The sequence below is a fragment of the Pseudophryne corroboree genome, chromosome 6 (assembly GCF_028390025.1).
Source record: "Pseudophryne corroboree isolate aPseCor3 chromosome 6, aPseCor3.hap2, whole genome shotgun sequence".
Taxonomy (NCBI): Eukaryota; Metazoa; Chordata; class Amphibia; order Anura; family Myobatrachidae; genus Pseudophryne; species Pseudophryne corroboree.
In genome coordinates, this window is record NC_086449.1 from 64,593,147 (window position 1) to 64,614,164 (window position 21,018).

The 21,018-nt window shown below is 42.0% G+C and overlaps 1 protein-coding gene and 1 pseudogene across 1 annotated transcript; one reads left to right on the plus strand and one right to left on the minus strand.

Moving 5' to 3' along the window:
• LOC134934264 (zinc finger protein 84-like) overlaps window positions 1-21,018 on the minus strand; it is a 132,786-nt pseudogene that overhangs the window by 80,639 nt on the left and 31,129 nt on the right.
• Window positions 14,504-15,142, plus strand: LOC134933449 (gastrula zinc finger protein XlCGF71.1-like). The gene has a single exon (XM_063928664.1). The coding sequence runs from the start codon at window positions 14,504-14,506 to the stop codon at window positions 15,140-15,142; it is 639 nt and encodes a 212-aa protein (XP_063784734.1).

Sequence of the window (21,018 nt, forward strand, 5' to 3'; positions counted from 1 at the left end):
ATGATATCACATCACAGCAATGATGAATCCTGGTCAGAAAGCAGGGAAAGTGTAGAAAGAGAAAATATATGGGGGATATGTACAGTGGGGATATAATCGGATAGGAAAGCTTATGAAGTTTGAGTGAACGGTCCTGGAATGTGATAAGCTAGCCTGAAGAGGTGAGTTTTCAGGGAATGTTTGAAGGTTTGGAGACTAGGGGAGAGTCTTATTGTACATGGTAGTGCATTCCACAGAGTGGGTGCAGCGCGAAGGAAGTCCTGCAATCGTACATGGGAGCAAGTAATGAGTGTAATGAGTATGGATGAGAGATGCAGATCTTGTGAAGATCGGAGCGGTCTGGTTGGGAGATATTTTGAGATGAGCAAAGAGATATACATTGGTGTAGTATGGTTAATGGCCTTATGTGTGATTAAAAGTATTTTATATTGAATACGGTAGAATACAGGTAACCAATGGAGGGACTGACAGAGTGGATCTGCAGACGATGACCTTTCTAGAAGGAAGATTAGCCTCGAAGCTGCATTCAGAATGGATTGTAGTGGTGAGAGTCTCTTTTTGGTAAGACCACTAAGAAGACTATTGCAATAATCAATGCGGGAGATAATGAGAGCATGGATTAGCGTTTTTGCAGTGTCTTGTGTATGGCATGCTCGTATTTTGGATATGTTTTTTAGATGCATGTAACATGATCTTGAGACAGATTGAATGTGGGAGCAAAGGTCAGTTCTGAGTGAAGTATGACAACTAGGCAGCGAGTTAGTGGGGTAGGATTGATTGTTGAGTTCTCAACAGTGATAGAGATATCGGGTTAGTAACTACTAGTGGAAATATAAGTAGCTCTGTTTTGGCAATATTGAGTTTGAGGTGGCGTGACGACATCCAAGATGTAACAGCAGAAAGGCTTTCAGTGACCCTGACCAATACAGATGGTGACAAATCTGGGGAGGATTTTAGATTTGAGTATCATCTGCATACAGATGATACTGAAATCCAAAAGAGCTGATTAGTTTACCAAGAGATTAGGTATAGGTTGAGAAAAGCTGAGGACCTGTGACCGTGCCTTGTGGTAGTCCAACTGAAAGAGGTAGCGAAGAGGAGGTGGATTCAGAGAAGCGAACACAGAAGGAGCGATTAGATAGGTAGGATAGGAACCAAGAGAGAACTGTGTCTTTAAGACCTAGGGATTGTAGTGTTTGTATGAGAAGAAAATGGTCAACAGTGTCAAAAGCAGCAGAGAGAAGAAGTGAGTAATGGCCGTTGGACTTTGCAGTGACTAAATCATTCGCTACTTTAGTCAGTGCTGTCTCTGTGGAGTGCTGGGAACGAAAGACTGACTGAAGTGGGTCAAATAAATTGTGTGTTTTAAGAAAGGGTGTGAGGTGAGTGTAAGCAAGTCTCTGAAAGGGGTATAGACACAACCAGAGAGAAAGGTGGAACACAGAGAAAATGGGTGAGATAGGAGGAAAGGGAATGAAAAAAGTCCAAAATACATATTATATACATACATACATACCCAGAATAATAGTGAGTTCCAGAGAACAATTTACCTTTGCTTCTTGCTGACCCTCTCATGTCTTCTCATTTCTAACACCTCCTTCTACTTCAATTTCTGCAACCAAATAAACTTTCTGCTGTAACCAAATTACTACCACTGAACACTTCCAACAGTGTACTTGCACATGTATCTCTGCTATGTTACTGCTCTGCTCATCTTACATCCACCACTCCTATTTCCTAATTTATCATACTATTTACCCCATCCACACTACAGCATGTCTAGCCTGTCACTATCACCCCCCAGTACTCCTTGTCTGCCCTATCCTTTTCTCTGTCCCCTGCTCCCACCTCTATCCTTCTCTCCTAGTCTCCTACATTTCCTCCTCTCTCCCCTCCTTTGTCTCCCATCCACTCCACTGCCTCACTTCTACTCCTCCCCTGATACCCCACTGTCATTCACCTCTACCCTAACTTGGGCCCAATCAGCCACCACTTTGCCCTGCTCTCTCCCTCCTCTACCTACTTCACCTCATACCCCTCTTTACCATACTCCCTCTATGCTCAACTGCTGCAGTGTCCCTTCCTAGCCCAGGAGCCAGCACCCTCACTATACCCTCTGTATCCCTGTCTTCTAAATCCATCTCACCTCATTGCTACAGCAACCCTGATAATCTCATTCACATCACTCCCCTAGACTCCCTTCCTCTCTCCTGTGCCCTCTGGAATGCCAGATCTGTCTGTAGTAAACTGGTCCCCACCCATGACCTTTTCATCTCAAATTCCTTGCATCTCCTAACTATCACTGAAACCTGGATTACTCCCTCTGACACAGTTTATCCCGCTACTCTCTCTGTTGGGGGTCTCACATTCTCACACACACCCCGGCCTGGGGGTTGCCACGGTGTTGGTGTTGGGCTCCTACTACCCTCTAGCTACTTATACCAACTCATACCACCATCCCTTACATTCTCTACATTTGGGGTCCATGCCATACGCCTCTTCTAACCTGTTCATCTTTGAGTAGCTGTCATTTACCGCCCTCTGGCATGCCCTCCAAATTCCTTGACAACTTTGCTTCCTGGCGGCCTCACTTCCTCTCTTCTGACATTTCCTCCATTATCCTAGGTGATTTCAATATCCCTATCGATAACCCCACAAAATCACCTGCCTCTAAACTCCTTAACCTCACCTCTGCTCTTGGTCTCTCCCAGTGGATCTCCTCCCCCTCCCATGTGAGTGGAAGCTCACTGGATCTGGTTTTCACACACAGCTGTGATATTTCTGATTTTTCTAACTCCCTGTTCCCCCCTCTCTGACCATCTGCTGCTCAGTTTTAACCTATCTCTATCTGCTTCTCCATCTCTACCACCTAAGACTACCATCACTAAGCATAAAATTAAGGCTGTTGACACCACTTCCCTATCTTCCCTGTTTGACTTGCTGCTCTCTCCTATTCTCTCTCTTTCCTGCCCCGAACAAGCTACTTCCCTTTACAATGGATCCCTTACTTCTACTCTTGACTCTGTTGCCCCACCAACCACTATTCACCCTCACAGATCGATACCTCAACCCTGGCACATCAAATGCACCAGATATCTGCAAAAATGCTCACATACCGCTGAACATCAGTGGAGGATATCACGCAATAAGGCCAACTTCCTCCACTACAAATTTATGCTCTCATCCTACTTTGCTGCACTTACCCTCTCAAAACAATCTTACTTCAAATACCTCATCTCCTCCCAATCCTCAAACCCCAGGCACCTCCTTTGCCACTGTCAACTCGCTCCTCTGCCCACCCCCACCTCAACTCCCCTCTTTGCTTTCTGCTCTTGACTTTGCCACCTACTTCACATCCTAAATTGACTCCATTGATCAGGACATAACATCCCACCAGAACCTAAGCAACCTCCCTCCTCCATTTCTCAACCCCCCCTCCTTCCCTCCTACCAACTCTGACATCTTTCTTTCCTCCTACCAACTCTGACATCTTTCTTCCCTGTATCTGGAGAGGAAGTCATGGTTCTCATCCGGTCCTTACCCCCCTCCACCTCTCCACTTGACCCTATTCCCTCTCGCCTTCTCCGCTTTCTCTATTCTTCTGCCTGTTCCCATGTTGCTCATCTACTCAATCTCTCCCTCTCATCAGGCACTGTCCCTTCTGTCTTCAAGCATGCACTTGTCTCCCCTATTCTTAAAAAACCTACCCTTGATCCAACTAATCTCTCCAACTACCGACCCATCTCTCTTTTCCCTTTTGCCTCCAAACTACTTGAGTGTGTTATCTACAACCACCTCACTGTCTTTTTTTCTTTCCACTCACTGCTTGACCCTTTCCAGTCTGGTTTCCATCCTCAGCACTCCACTGAAACTGCTCTCACAAAAGTCTGCAATGACCTCCTTTTTGCGAAATCCAGGGGCCACTACTCTCTGCTTATTCTCCTTGACCTCTCTGCTGCTTTTGACACTGTAGACCACCCTCTCCTCCAGCAAATCCTTTACTCCCTTGGTTTGCGTGATAATGCTCTCTCCTGGCTGTCCTACTACCTTTCTGACTGTTCCTTCTCTGTCTCCTCTCATGACTCCACTTCCTCTACCAATAGGTGTTCCCCAAAGTTCTGTTCTTAGGCCTCTCCTTTTCTCTCTCTACACATCCTCATTAGGTGCGCTCATTAGCTCTTTTGACTTAAAATATCATCTCTACGCTGATGATACTCAAATTTACCTTTCCTCCCCTGACCTCTCCCCTGCTCTCATCACTCATATCTCCAACTGTCTCTCTGCTATCTCCTCCTGGATGTCCCAGCACTTTCTTAAACTTAACATGTCTAAGACTGAGCTGATCATCTTCTCTCCCTCCTGCATAACTTCACCTCCCACAATTTCATTATCCATTGATAGCACAGCTATCTCCTCTAGCCCCCGAATGCTATGTCTTGGAGTAATCCTTGATTCCTCCCTCTCCTTCAAACCACACATTCAGTACCTCTTTAAAACCTGCCATTTCCACCTCAAAAACATCTCCAGGATCAGACCCTTTCTCACCCAGGATGCTACTAAGACCACCATTCACTCACTGGTCATCTCCAGATTAGACTACTGCAATCTCCTCCTATCTGGCCTCCCTCAGCAATGCCTCTCTCCACTTCAATCTATCCTCAATGCTGCTACCCATCTCATATTCCTCACCAAACGTACTACATCCACATCCCCTCTCTTGCAGGACCTTTACTGGCTACCCTTCTTATTCAGAATCCAAGTCAAGCTTCTCAGACTCACCTACAAAGCCCTCACCCACTCTTCGCCCTCTTACATCTCTGACCTTATCTTTCTTTACATTCCCACCCGTCCTCTTCACTCTGCTAACGTACGCTGTCTCTCCTGCCAAATAATTACCTCCTCCCACTCCTACCTTCAAGATGTTGCACGTGCTGCTCCCTATCTTTGGAATGCTCTACCTCTCCCCATCTGACTCTCCACCTCTCTACAAAACTTCAAAGGGGCTCTCAAGACCCACTTCTTCACCAAACCCAGTCAATTCTACTCCTAGTCTTCTTGTCTATGCTCACTGTCTACCCCGTCTGTGTCACTCTGGTCTGTTAGCCCCTCACCTTTTAGATTGTAAGCTCGCAAGAGCAGGGACTTCTTTCCTCATGTGCCTTTCCTTTTCTTACTTACACTATCTTATACTTCATACTCCCTTTGATGGCACCTTACCCCGGGTTTTCTTTACATGTCCTATTTTGTCCTGTACTTTAAGTGCGGTTTTCTTGTTTGCTCATTTTATTATGTACTGTGTAATGGGCACTGCGGATCCCTTGTGGTGCCATATAAATAAAGGATAATAATAATAATAATAATAATAATAATAACAACAACAACAGGTATGTGTGTGTCAAATATAGATTGCTAGATAGATCTGTTATTAAATGTACATTTTACATCTGATTTCAAAGCCCTGTATTGTGGAAGCTGTAGATCCTCCTGAGTTGCACATGCATCAAAGGGTCAAGCATATGCACTACTCTTTAATTTATGCCATGGATTTGTTGCTGCAAGGGGCCATTTTTTTGCCTATTCTGGAATTTATATCAGTCATCGCTCTGCTTTCCAATGGCTGGCCTCTCCGTTGGGACCAGACACAACTGATCCATGTTCCTCTAAGAAACCATCCCTTCCTTTCTATATCCTGTCCTCCCTCTGTCCCCTTAAGGGCCGACCCAAGCTTCATTTTTTTGTAAGAAAATATATATATTTGCACTCCTTAATGAGAAAAACTCTTTAAAGCAAGAGATTGTGCCAAAAAAAGGCTGTGGTCTCACAAGGAAGGGGCATGGACAAGAGTACAGGGAGATAGTTGGTGACAGGAAGATAGTAGGTGACTGGGGAGACAGCGGTACTGGAGATAGTGGATGACTGGGGAGGCAGGGGTGACCTGACCTACTAGCACCAGACACAGTTATAGTAACACTGAAGGCCCTGCTTTCTGCATCCACCAATCACCACACAGCCACGACTGGCCCACCCAGCATCTAGAGAGAGCTGCTGCTGCAAAAGGAACAGTTCCAGGAATGCACATGAGCTTTTAGGTAGGCTGGGGGCATGGTCCAGGCTGCCCAATGCCCTTCTTAATGTGGCACATTATCAGCCACGGATCCAATTTAATGGTAGGGTCGGCCACTCATCTCTTCTTCATACTGTGACTGTGCGGGAAGCAGCAGAGCCGTTCCTGCATCATGACTATCCGATGTGTGTGGGGAACTACAGCACTCCAGGAGAGACAACATTCCTCTGTTTGGAGCACTCTTTTGTGTATATATGTAAAATGGTATATTTATTTTTAATTAAAACTTAGCTTTTATTTAATCAAATTCAAAAACTACTAATATGTCGGAGTACATCATTTAAATACAAGTGTCAATATTTCCTATTTGAATTAAATATTAGACTTGGTGTTCATCCTTGTGGCAAAAATATAAAGATCAATCCATTATAACTTTGACAATTGTTCAGATTTATAACATCTTCATAATATTTGTATTGTGTATGCCTTAGGAAGAAGTGTATATTGATAAAATATTTTTTCAAAATTTTTCTTTGTCTTTTTTGTATTAGTGTAAGTAAAAAATGTTTTAGTATTTTTAATATATGTGAATATGTATTGTAAAGGCCACTGTGAGAGGACACGCTGGTAAATCCCACCTATAGGTGTTAACAATGAGAACAGTCTTGAAGAATGTTTTGTGCTATAAGTAAACAATAAGGTTACTGCAAGTCCCCTATAATTATTGATGTCACAGAGTTGCGAGATTAAGTTATAATGGCTAGTATTAGCCTGCTAGATGTAAATGACATCTATGGATATAGATGGTCTAACAGGAAGCAACAAACATTGGTGGAATGCACTGTGACACATATAGATAGTAGGAAGTTGGAGGGCGATTTACGGCGCTAGGGAGTCTGGGAGCTGTAGTCGCTTCCTGGAATAGGAAGTGAACTACAGCCGGACTAAAGTGACGCTTCCCTGTTCCGGTCAGAGGGGAATTTAAACCCTATAGGAAGTTGATTGATGAGAGCAGACATGTGCAATGGTGTGGAACTCATGCCAGATGTCAGGCTAGACAGGTATGTGGACATTGACACATGGTGGAATTGAGAGCGGATAGTCCCTACACAGTGGCTTAAAAAATCTGTTCTTATTGGGATATTGGGGGTAATTCTGAGTTGATCGCAGCAGCAAGTTTTTTAGCAGATGGGCAAAACCATGGGGGTAATTCCAAGTTGATCGCAGCAGGAAATTTTTTAGCAGTTGGGCAAAACCATGTGCACTGCAGGGGAGGCAGATATAACATGTGCAGAAAGAGTTAGATTTGGGTGGGTTATTTTATTTCTGTGCAGGGTAAATACTGTCTGCTTTATTTTTACACTGCAAATTAGATTGCAGATTGAACACACCACACCCAAATGTAACTCTCTCTGCACATGTTAAATCTGCCTCCCCTGCAGTGCACATGGTTTTGCCCAACTGCTAAAAAATTTCCTGCTGCGATCAACTCGGAATTACCCCCCATGTGCACTGCAGGGGGGACAGATAAAACATGTGCAGAGAGAGTTAGATTTGGGTGTGTTATTTTGTTTCTGTGCAGGGTATGTACTGGCTGCTTTATTTTTACGCTGCAATTTAGATTTCAGTTTGAATACACCCCACCCAAATCTAACTCTCTCTGCACATGTTATATCTGTCCCCCCTGCAGTGCACATGGTTTTGCGCAACTGCTAACAAAGTTTCTGCTGCGATCAACTCAGAATTAGGCCCATTATATGTTGTTTGTGCTTTTAGGTATAATGTCTTGAATGGCGCTACAGGCAGTCAAAGTCGACCGACACCTACACCGTATGGTGATTATGCTAAAGACACTGATTGATGAATACTGATCTTAATGGATAAATGTCATTTTTTATTCAGCAACACAGGATATGTGTCATTACAGATGGACATTAATAAATATTGCTATGGACTGTGAGTTCTAATTAAGGCACTAAAACGTGCTGGGCTGTTGCCAACTATACCAGTTGTGAATGAATGGTAACATACACCTGAAATATGTGTTTGCTGGTCATCTGTGAAATATTGTGATCTAATGAATGGATCCTCCTCTTATGGGGAAGTGAAATTCAAATAATTTTCAATTTTGTGTTATAACTTTGGAGAGTGCGGCTTGTTTTTCTTTGCTATGTTTGGTCCTTATAAGTAAGGACATTAAGGGCGCATCCCAAAAGTTGACAATGTTTAAGGAGAGTGCAAACATGTTATTTCGATATAGATATATATATATATATATATATATATATATATACATATACAGTGGGGCAAAAAAGTATTTGGACAGCCACCGATTGTGCATGTTGAGCCACTTAAAAAGATGAGAGAGGTCTGTGATTCCCATCATAAGTATACTTCAACTGTGAGAGACAGAATCTGAAAAAAAAACATGAAATCTCTTTGTATGATTTTTAAACAATTTACTTGTATATTCTTGCGGAAAATAAATATTTGGGCAATCAAAAAGTTTGACTCAATATTTTGTAATATAACCTCGGTTGGCAATTACAGAGGACAAACGTTTCCTATAGTTCTTGACCAGGTTTGCACACACTGTAGCAGGTATTTTGGCCCACTCTTCCATGCAGATCTTTTCTAGATCTGTCATGTTTTGGGGCTGTCGCCGGGCAACACGGACTTTCAACTCCCTCCACAGATTTTCTATTGGGTTGAGGTCTGGAGAGTGGCTACGTTACTCCAGGACCTTGAAATGCATCTTACGGAGCCACTCCTTAGTTACCCGGGCATTGTGTTTGGGGTCATTGTCATGCTGGAAGACCCAGCCACGTTCCATCTTCAATGCTATTTCTGAGAGAAGGAGGTTTTAGCCCAAAATCTCATGATACATGGCCCCATTCATTCTCTCCTAAATACGGATCAGTCGTCCTATCCCCTTTGCAGAAAAGAAGCCCCAAAGCATGATGTTTCCAACCCCATGGTGTTTTCAACCACATGGGCATGGTGTTCTTGGGATGCCATTCATCATCCTTCTCCCCCTAAACATGGCGAGTGGAGTTTATGCCAAAATGTTCGATTTTGCTCTCATCTGACCACATTACATTCTCCCAAATCCTCCTCTGGATCATCCATATGGTCACTGGCAAACTTTAGATGGGCCTGGACATGTGCTGACTTAAGCAGTGGGACCTTTCGGGTGCTGCAGGATTTCAATCCATGATGACGAAGTGTGTTCCTAATGGTAACCTTTGACAGTGGTCCCAGCTCTCTTGAGGTCATTGACCAAGTCCCCCCGTATAGTTCTGGGCTGATTCCTCACCGTTCTCAAGATTATCGATACCCCACAAGGTGAGATCTTGCATGGAGCCCTCAGGTCAAGGGAGATTGTCAGTGATCTTGTATTTGTTCCATTTTTTTATAATTGCGCCAACAGTTGATCTCTTCTCACCAAGCTGCTTGCCTATTGTTGAGTAGCTCATTCCAGCTTTGTGCAGCTCTACAATTTTGTACCCGGTGTCCTTAGACAGCTCTCAAGTCTTGGCCATGGTGGAGATGTAGCAGTCTGAATGTTTGAGGGTGTGGACAAGTGTATTTTATACAGATAACCAGTTCAAACAGGTGCCATTAATACTAGTGATGTGCACTGGAAATTTTTCAGGTTTTGTGTTTTGGTTTTGGGTACGATTCCGCGGCCAGGTTTTGGATTCGGACGCGTTTTGGCAAAACCTCACCGAAATTTTTTTGTCGGATTCGGGTGTGTTTTGGATTCGGGTGTTTTTTTTTTCAAAAAACCCTAAAAAACAGCTTAAATCATAGAATGTGGGGGTCATTTTGATCCCATAGTATTATTAACCTCAATAACCATAATTTCCACTAATGTTCAGTCTATTCTGAACACCTCACACCTCACAATATTATTTGTAGTCCTAAAATTTGCACCGAGGTCGCTGGATGGCTAAGCTAAGCGACACAAGTGGCTGACACAAACACCTGGCCCATCTAGGAGTGGCACTGCATGTCAGACAGGATGGCACTTCAAAAAAATAGTCCCCAAACAGCACATGATGCAAAGAAAAAAGAGGCGCAATGAGGTAGCTGTGTGACTAAGTAAAGCGACCCAAGTGGCCGACACAAACACCTGGCCCATCTAGGAGTGGCACTGCAGTTTTCTAGCGAGAGGATGAGTGTTTCCATCCTCATGTGAAGATGAACCACTAGCCATGAACATAGGCCAGGGCCTCAGCCGTTCCTTGCCACTCAGTGTCGTAAATGGCATATTGGCAAGTTTACGCTTCTCCTCAGGCGCTTTTAATTTTGATTTTTGGGTCATTTTACTGAACTTTTGTGTTTTGGATTTTACATGCTCTCTACTATGACATTGGGCATCGGCCTTGGCAGACGACGTTGATGGCATTTCATCATCTTGGCCATGACTAGTGGCAGCTGCTTCAGCACGATGTGGAAGTGGATCTTGATCTTTCCCTATTTTTTTAACCTCCACATATTTGTTCTCCATATCTTAAGGTGTGGAATTATATGCCAGTATCAATAGCAATGGCCTACTACTATATATACTGCGCACAACTAAAATGCACCACAGGTATAGAATGTAGATGGATAGTATACTTAATGGATGATGAGTGACTACACAGAGGTAGGTACAGCAGTGGCCTACCGTACTGCTATATATAGTATACTGGTGGACACTGTCAGCAAACTACTAAACTAGTCTAAAATGCACCACAGGTATAGAATGTAGATGGATAGTATACTTAATGGATGACGAGAGACGACACAGAGGTAGGTACAGCAGTGGCCTACCGTACTGCTATATATAGTATACTGGTGGACACTGTCAGCAGACTGCTAAACTAGTCTAAAATGCACCAAAGGTATACAATGTAGATGGATAGTATACTTAATGGATGACGAGTGACGACACAGAGGTAGGTATAGCAGTGGCCTACCATACTGCTATATATAGTATACTGGTGGACACTGTCAGCAAACTGCTAAACTAGTCTAAAATGCACCACAGGTAAAGAATGTAGATGGATAGTATACTTAATGGATGACGAGTGATGACACAGAGGTAGGTACAGCAGTGGCCTACCGTACTGCTATATATAGTATACTGGTGGACACTGTCAGCAAACTGCTAAACTAGTCTAAAATGCACCACAGGTATACAATGTAGATGGATAGTATACTTAATGGATGACGAGTGACGACACAGAGGTAGGTACAGCAGTGACCTACCGTACTGCTATATATAGTATACTGGTGGACACTGTCAGCAAAACTCTGCACTGTACTCCTGCTATAGTTGCTACCCAGTCCCCACAAAGCAGTGTGAACACTCAGCACAGATATATCATGCAGCACACTGAGCACAGATATGGTATGGAGCGTTTTTTTCAGGCAGAGAACGGATAAAAACTGGTGGTCACTTATCAGCAAAACTCTGCACTGTACTCCTAACAGCTGCTCCCCGATCCTCCCCACAATTAAGCAATAAAAAACAAACAAAAATCACTGTCTTCTACAATAAACGGAGAGGACGCCAGCCACGTCCTCTCCCTATCATTTCCAATGCACGAGTGAAAATGGCGGCGAGGCGCGCCTGCTTATATAGAATCCAAATCTCGCGAGAATCCGACAGCAGGATGATGACGTTCGGGTGCGCTCGGGTTATCCGAGCAAAGTAGGAAGGTTCTAACCTGCCTCGGACCCGTGTAAAAAGGGTAAAGTTCGGGGGGGTTCGGTTTCTCGGAAACCTAACCCGCTCATCACTAATTAATACAGGTAACTAGTGGAGGATAGAAGAGCTTCTTAAAGAAAAAGTGACAGGTCTGTGAGAGCAAGAAATCTTGCTGCTTGGTAGGTGTCCAAATATTTATTTTCCACAAGAATATACAAGTAAATTGTTTAAAAATCATACAAAGTGATTTCCTGTTTTTTTTTCAGATTCTGTCTCTCACACTTGAAGTGTACCTATGATGGAAATGACAGACCTCTTTCATCTTTTTAAATGGGTCAACTTGCACAATCGGTGGATGTTCAAATACTTTTTTTACCCCAATATATATATATATATATATATATACACATACAAAACTGGTATGGTCGGCGCTCCCTCTGTTTAAACAACTGCCCCGGTGCCTTCCTACTGTGAAATGTGTAGAGATTTTGTTCTTCTAGAGAGGGGTATTCCTCCACCCACTCTCAATTCTGAAAGAACAGGCGGCACTCCAAGTACTTGATGCAAATGAGTGTATTCTGCAAAAAAAATCAAACAGGTGGCATAACTGCGCCAACGTTTCAGCGCCATGCAGGGCGCTATTATTAAGGCTGACACTTGCATACAGCCTTGATAAAAGTGCCCTGCGTGGCGCTGAAACGTTGGCGCAGTTATGCCACATGTTTGATTTTTTTTTTGCGTAATACACTCATTTGCATCAAGTCCTTGGAGTGCCGCTTGTTCTTTCAGAATTGAAAGTGGGTGGAGGAATACCCCTCTCTAAAAGAACATAATCTCTACATATATAAATATATATATATATATATATATAAAAACAAAGGAGTGCCATGTGAGTTACTGGGTTGGATCAAGTATACAGTTGCAGGCTGTACCTTCATGTTCCCATATCCTCTATCTTTTCATCATCGTTTATATCAGAATTTCTTTAATATTATGAGAAACAAAATTATTTCATGGCTGTACAAACATTAGTCTGTACAAATATAATTATTTGCTTTTTTATGAAAGAGTTTTGTACTGAATCATTGTGACATTCCTGCTGATATGTAGAACAGCTCTTTCTGCTGATACTCTGCCTAGACAATAGGTGACTCCTAAACAAAAGGTTCCTTTGGTGACATAACAGGAGGCCAGAGGCTGCTGTGATCTAATTAGGATGCAAGGTGTTACCCTGCCAGGGTGTAATTAACATTTACCATTGTAGTCAGTAACCATTGGAATATTTCCACCTATTTTACAAGACAAGGAGCTGGGCACGAGAAGCTGATGTGTTGAATGAATATAAACTAATGCTATGAGACCCTCATTTACATGTCACCTCTCAGTGTAACAATTCCTTCTGCCCATCCTGGGAACAAATGTGGAGAGATGGGGGAGGAGTGACTATAAATAGGCTGTATCAGGCCACTGATAGCTGATGGAGGAGCTGCTGGATGAGTTGCTGGTTGGAGAGCTGGGAGGATGAAAGAGTAAGAAAGAGACAGAGGAAGAATCTCCAGAGTAAGTTAAATATATTATACATAAGTATATACTGATACAGGAAAAATTTTTTGTAGATATTGTCTTGTTATCTAAAATTAAAACATTTTAACGTAAATATGGTTAAATACTATAACCATTTAATTATAGGTAAAAGGATATATTATAGTTATCTTTATATTCTATATTTTGTAATATCTATTAATTTATGCACCTTTTTGACATATGACCCAACATTTTGCTTTGTAAGACCTGGGATTTTCAACCCTGGCCCAATCTGGATTTTTGCTCACAAATACCCTCTTACACTACAATACAGAAAAGGGAAATTTCCGGCTCAACCTCTTTCAGACATAAGCTGAGTTTTTCAGTAATTTGTTCAGCTTTCCACATATAGTCATTTAAAGGGGACAATTTGCAGGTTCTGTCTCTGTTTTTCTGTGTCTGTCTTGTTGTCTGCATGTGTAGTACCTTACATAATACACTGTGCATCAGGTTAGTATATATAAAGGGGTATCTAGGTGGCAGCTCCATCATAGTATCTTATATAATACTCTGTGAATCAGGTTAGTATATACAAAGGGGTATCTAGGTAGCAGCTCCTTTAAAGATACATATTATTCTTTATATCAGGTAAGTATTTATAATGAAGTAACTATGTGACAGCTCCACCATAGATTCCTCCACATTACTCTGTGCGTCATCTGACTGGAAATAAGGATATCGCAATTTGGCAAAATACACAAATATAAAAACAATGCTAAATGACTGGATCATGGGCCCTATTCATTATAGATCATTTCTGATATGTGATCACATCGCTGATGGCCATCTGCATACTGGCCGTCCTCGCCCTGTCCTAGGCAGCCCCCAGCATGCGATCACAAGCAGTTGCAGTTTTGCTAATTTAGCATAACTGCAACTGAAGCTGAATCAGATTTAAAAAAAAAAAAACTATTACTGTAAAAGTAGAATTACCCCAGTAACCATTATGCTTTTTAATATAAACTTTTTTCTTACAGGACAAATGTGCACGATTTCCACTAAGAATATTACAGTACATTGTGGAAAGGGACATTGATCGCTGATCAAGACAACTACAGGCATCATTTCTTCTTATACTTTTGGAGAATTTACAAAAAATATTTTCATTTTCTGATTAGAAAGAACCTTCTGCAGCTAATTTGTTTATCATCTAATACATGATGAGTCTCACAGGAGAGAAACCACATCTGTGCTCTGAGTGTGACAGAAGCTTTACATGTAAATCAAAGCTTCTCAGGCATCAGAGGAGTCACACAGGAGAGAAACCATTTACATGTTCAGAATGCAACCAATGTTTTCTCTGCAAGCCACATCTGGTGCAACATCAGAGGATTCATACAGGAGAGAAACCATTTACATGTTCTGAATGCAACAAATGTTTTTCCCAAAAGTCATCTCTTGTTATACATCAGAGGATTCACACAGGAGAGAAACCATTTACATGTTCAGAATGCAGCCAATGTTTTCTCTGCAAGTCACATCTTGTGGAACATCAGAGGAGTCACACAGGAGAGAAACCATTTACATGTTCAGAATGCAGCCAATGTTTTTCCAAAAAGTCATCTCTTGTTATACATCAGAGGAGTCACACAGGAGAGAAACCATTTACATGTTCTGAATGCAAAAAATGTTTTACCCAGAAGTCACATCTTCTCAAACATCAGAGGACTCACACAGGAGAGAAGCCATTTACATGTTATGAATGCTGCAAATGTTTTTCCCGAAAGTCAAAACTTGTTATGCATCAGAGGTGTCACACAGGAGAGAAACCATTTACATGTTCTGAATGCAGCTAATGTTTTTTATGTAAGTCAAGTCTTGTTAGACATCAGATTAGGAAGCATAAAAAAACTCTGAGGACCTAATTCAGCTTTGTACATACACCCTATGGTTTATAGACAAATCTGATGTTTGGGAGTCTGCACAGGCACAAGACCTGTTTTATGTATGTGCAGACTGGGACTTGTGATATAGCTCACAGTCCCCTGGCACCACAGCAGGATGACATGCTGTAGAATTTAGGGGGCAGCAACTGGCACTGTTTTTACAATGGGGATGGTTTAGGGTCTGCTTCTTTGGATGCAGACTTCATGGACCTGGGTTTCCGGATCCTACGGCCAGTCTGAGGAAGATTCAGCTTATGCAGACTGACTATGGTATACAAACATTGTGAGTCTTGACCAGTGATTGCAATTGTCATAGACAAAATGTCCATCGAGTTCAACCTGTATTATAATTCTTACACTACTCAGTATATAACTTGTTAACTTTAATGGACCCAGTTTAAGTTATGTTTATAGGTCTAAATAACAGCTATAATTCATGCTTTTTCTAACATTCTCTTCCTTTAAATGCTATATCCTTGGATATTTTGTTTATCTAGGAATTTATCTAATCCATTTTTAAACATATTAACTGAGTCCACCATTACCACCCTCTCTGGCAGAGTATTCCAAATCATTTTCTATGTTTGTTTGAAACAAGCTTTTATGATAAACAAATCACCCGATAGGTCCTTGTATTTTCCATTTATATACTTGTAAATATTAATAATGTCTCCTCTTAGAAGTGTTTTACTAGAAATATAACGTGTATTAATCACATAGGTAGTAACTCTGAGGGCCTGAGTGTAGCCTGTGTTTCATAAGTAAGTTACCTTGTATCACTCCAATATGGTTACAAGTAAGGAAATGTTTATTTTTTGGGAATTTGAGAAGTGTTTTATATAAATCTATCTTGTTAAAGAGGAGAAAAATCTGTAACTGATCATATGTACCAGTGCAATGTAATAAACAATCTGTATGATGAAATGCCCTAAAATAGCCTGAAATTATTATTAATTCCTTAATATAATTTGTCACTATCATGGTATAAGGGGTGGTTCTACTGACACCTAATACACTGGTATACAACACACAGGAGAGAGAATAGCAGTTATCTTGGTGTAGTGCATTGTTTTAAAAAAATATTTTCTCATTTTCATTAAAAGGAAATTCATCCATGTTAAATGATATCAGTAAACTATAAGAACATACGGTAAAATGTAATAAGGAAACTGACAAATAGGTATGAAAAAGTTATAACCCTGGAGTGGCTCAGTAGGAAAGGGTTAACACGGGTCATGAGACTTGGGACTCCAACCCAGTGAGCTCGCAGGGTTGGTTCTGGGAAGGACCCAGGTTACATGTAGTGTAAACAGGTAAGCCTGGGCGATGCCATTTAACTCTTCACCTAGCATGGACCTTTTTCAAGACCAGGTCATGCAGCCACTGGGATCACAAGCAAATGGAGTCACCCATGTGGCACTACAAATACTAGAAGGAAACAGCTCCCACCACAATTAACCAATCAGTACAGGAAAACAATTAAAAACATTACTGCATACAAACAGCATGTTAGGGACATAAGACATGTGATAACATCAAATAGTGGCTCATCTTATCAAGTATAAACACATCCGAGCTTCACATAACCATTGCGGCAGTAAATGTATTGCAGAGCCACCGCGCGCTGTTGTTACTGGTACTTCCGCAAGGTAGAACGCACACAGCCGAAAGCCAGAAGTCAGTGGAATGCACAGAGGAAGTGTCACGGTCCAGCCACATTAGAACATACAGCCGTAACCTACAGCTGAGAAATAACCTCATCCAATGACCCATAGCAGGGAGATATACATGGTCCAAAAATGCCACTAACCATAAGAGAAAGTGTATACTACGGCACCGCCCGTTCCAAGGCAACCACCAACGCTATACACCATATGCCACTGCAAAGCACAATTACCACGCTGATTATATAGTCTATAACAAATAGAGCAGCGTAACGCCGGCAATACATCACACTAAGCGGGACAGGTTTAGAAATCCACAACTATAGGTGGTAAAGATCATTTCACACTATATCATGCCTACATTGTTCCAAAAAAAATTCCCACAGCTATCCACAAAAGTTTTTTCTACCTTTTACCAGAGCCCCAATTTGTATAACTTACTCTATATGTATGAAAGTTTGTGGATTTTTAATGCATTTACAGATACCAGACAATTGCACACAGAGACCATGCAGGGCAGTTTCACCCAAGTTAATTCTGTTAAAAATAATACACTTTGCAGAACAAAATAATTACAAATATTGTACAGATGGTCAAATGAAAATATGTTACCAAATAAACAATGTTGTTGTAAAAGAACAATGCTACTTCATATTGATGATACCTGCTGTGAAGACAGGCCAGTCTCAACATGCAAGTGCCACCTTTAAGGAAACCCACAAAACATTACTGCACAGAAGATATGCACTCAGAGGTCAGAAGTCACATGTCCTAGAAAGTTAGCAGAAGATGGTACATTATGCACCCATGTTCGGAGATTATTGCCTGAAATAATAGACAATGGTATGTGGCAGCAGATTGCTAAGGTCTACAGTGGTCCATGTACTTTGCACCCTGCTGCCAGAGCTTACAGAGGTCTGTGCAAGTTCCCAGATGTCTTTATCAGTAGACAGAATAGCAGAGTATGTCTGCTGTCCCAGAGTCAGGAAGTGAATGGGAAAAAGTAGGGATAGATTGCAAGTGTCCACCTGAGGAACATGTTTGGAAACCTGTGGCTTTTATTATTTCACATTTATATTGTCAAATTTTGGCAAGTAGTCCTGCTTTTTGCACTACACACTTTGCTCCTTAGCTACATCAAAACACTAAACCTAAATCTCTAGAACCTTTCTTCAAAATAAAAATAGATTAAGACTGAAGGCCTGTACACACTAGTCTATATAGTACATGAAGTCGCTCATTTTGACCCTTCCTCAGTGATATTGTTTACTATATTACCCAGAGTATACGCAGTAAATGATGAACGATGAGCGGCCCTGTGCCTCATTTATGAGGCTCATTGTCGCCTGGCCAGGCAGCTCAATTTGGACTCATCATCCAAATTTTCTGCGCCATTATGGCACTGTGCGACATTTGCTAGCAATATTGCACAGTGTGTATGCCCACTTGGGTGGCCCGGGTCGGGAGGAGGACACACTAGGCAATGTCGCTCATGGAGCACATTGCCTAGTGTGTACCCACTTTAAGATTGAAACTGAAAGTGGGTACACATGGTGTGATGCAGGCTAACTGATGATACTGGCAATATTGTGCCCGGAGGCATGTAGTAAGTATCGGCCCTGCCTGCACCCACTATATTTTATTGCTGATAACACGAGACAGCGAATCAGCATTGCAAGCTTATACACACAGTGCGATATGCACTGTTTCCATGCGATATGGACTATATAGTCCATATCACATGGAAAATCGCACCATGTGTATGCAACTTAAAATTATATATATATATATATATATATATATACCATATGTCCGGCACTCACAGTTTCAATAAGACCAACTTGTTCCGGTGCGCAACCTCATGCAGAGCATACAGACGACAAACCAAATGGAGGCACTCGGAAAGAAGAAGAGACGACACACCGCTGGATAGGTCGACGTTTCAGGGACGGATCCCTTTTATCAAGACACCTTTTGGTGTCTTGCCTCCATTTGGTTTGTCGTCTATATATATATATATATATACAGTCCATAGGATCCGGCTCTCCATTGACGGGTTTACTGCACCGGGTGCCTCTGTAACAAATCACATATATATCCAACCAACGTGGCACTCCTGGTGGCTTAAATAACAGAACTCGCAGCCAAGCATTATGAATAACAACGTTTCAATGCCGTTTTTATTGTGGCATTTTCCTCAGGTATAAAAAACATACAAAGTAAGCTTACCTTTTAAAGGTTGTACATCACCCTGTGCTCGCGCCACACGTGTGTGAGAACGCCGTCTGTTCCGTTCGGCGCAGCGGGAGTGACGTCATCTTACGTCACCTCCCCCAAGTGCTCCCCATCACCATAGTAACATCTAACAGACTTGCAAATAGCTGTGGATGTAAAACGGAAGGCTGTATGGAGTACATATGAGGACTATGGCTGAACAACCTACACATATAGTGTTAGTAATGCTTAATCAACATCATCCTTATATGACCGCCTGGTATATCATGCATCTGTCTATATAAATAAGAGATAATTTTTAATGGCAGTATGGCTAAACCGAGACACATAGTAACCAGCGTCTACAGTTAAGACGTACTGTTACTGGCAACTATGTATACGGGCCAAAGACCAGGCAAATACACTGTCAGTATCAACTATAATACAATAAACTAAAGCCATTGTGTACTCCAACACTCTCCCGTTTATCCCAAAACAATACAACAATTTAAACAACCAGATAATTAATGGCAGGCTGCATACTGACCATTAACTACATCCTACATATATGGGATAAATGAATTAGGATGGATTAGCCCTATCTAAAGTAACCACTTCCTTACCACCCTATGTTGTAATATCAGCCGCCTGGCCAAGTTGATATAGGGCACCATATATATGGGATCATAGGAAGCTGTTAAACCCCTGGGACTCGTTGAGACCTCGCGGGTGGACAGTACCCAATCGGTAAATCCACCGTGCTTCCAACCTTAAGAGTTTGGCACCACGGTCACCCCCCCGAATGGATGCTGGAACATGATCAATCATGCGATACTTCAGCGTTGTTAGAGGGTGACGATGGAGGGCAAAATGCCTTGCTACAGGCTGTTCCCCTGTGCCCTTAGTAATGGCCTGTTTAATTGCAGACCTGTGAGCTGCCATACGCTCTTTGAACATCCGTTCAGTTTTGCCAATATATGACAGCCCACAGGGGCATATGAGCTGGTAGACCACAAATTTTGAGGAGCATGTGAGTGTATGGTAAATAACCATCGTTTTACCCGATTGGGGATGTTGGAATGTATCCCCAGGGATCATAAACTGGCATGTAGTACATGTACAGCGGATACAACCCTTTTTATTCTGTGCTAACGGCTGAGTATACTGGGTGACATCAGTTTTGACTAAGATGTCTCGAAGGTTTTTGTTCCTTTTATAACAAGACATCAATTTAGTATTTTGCAGTCCTAACTCGGGGTCTCCCTGGACTATTGGCCACAATTTCTTCGGAATTTGGTTAATACCTGAGCTGGCAGCATGGTATTGGACTACCCAAGGGATCATAGGGTTGTCTACAATATGTGTTGTTGAAGGGCTAATGAGTGTATCTCGGTCTATACTCAACACTTTAGCTTTAGCAGCATGTAGCAGGTGCATAGGATAACCCCTTTTGGCAAACTGATGTATCATAACATCCATTTGGGCAATAGCAGTTTCTGGATCAGAGGTGATACGTCTGACCCTCAGGAGCTGAGAAAATGGCAAGCCCCTTTTGAGCGGTTCTGGATGGAAACTCTTATAGTGTAATACATTATTCCTATCAGTTTCCTTGGAATATAAAGAAGTTACTAGGTGGCCCTGTTGAAGGGTAATTTGCACATCTAAATAGTTGATGACCTTATCACTGATCGTGTACGTTAATTTAATAGGGTGCTGAAGCATGTTGTGGGCCTGTATTACCTCTTCCAGAGATTCCTTAGGTCCCTGCCAAATAAGTAGCAGGTCGTCGATGTAGCGACAATAAAAAAGTATTTTAGTTGCTACCTCTGGATCTGCAAAAAATATCTGTTGCTCCACCAAGAACATGAATATATTAGAGTATGCTGGGGCCACAGGGGACCCCATAGC

Bases quoted from the DNA above. Each gene is read 5' to 3' on its own strand.
- LOC134933449 (XM_063928664.1), top strand. From the start codon at position 14,504: ATGATGAGTCTCACAGGAGAGAAACCACATCTGTGCTCTGAGTGTGAC.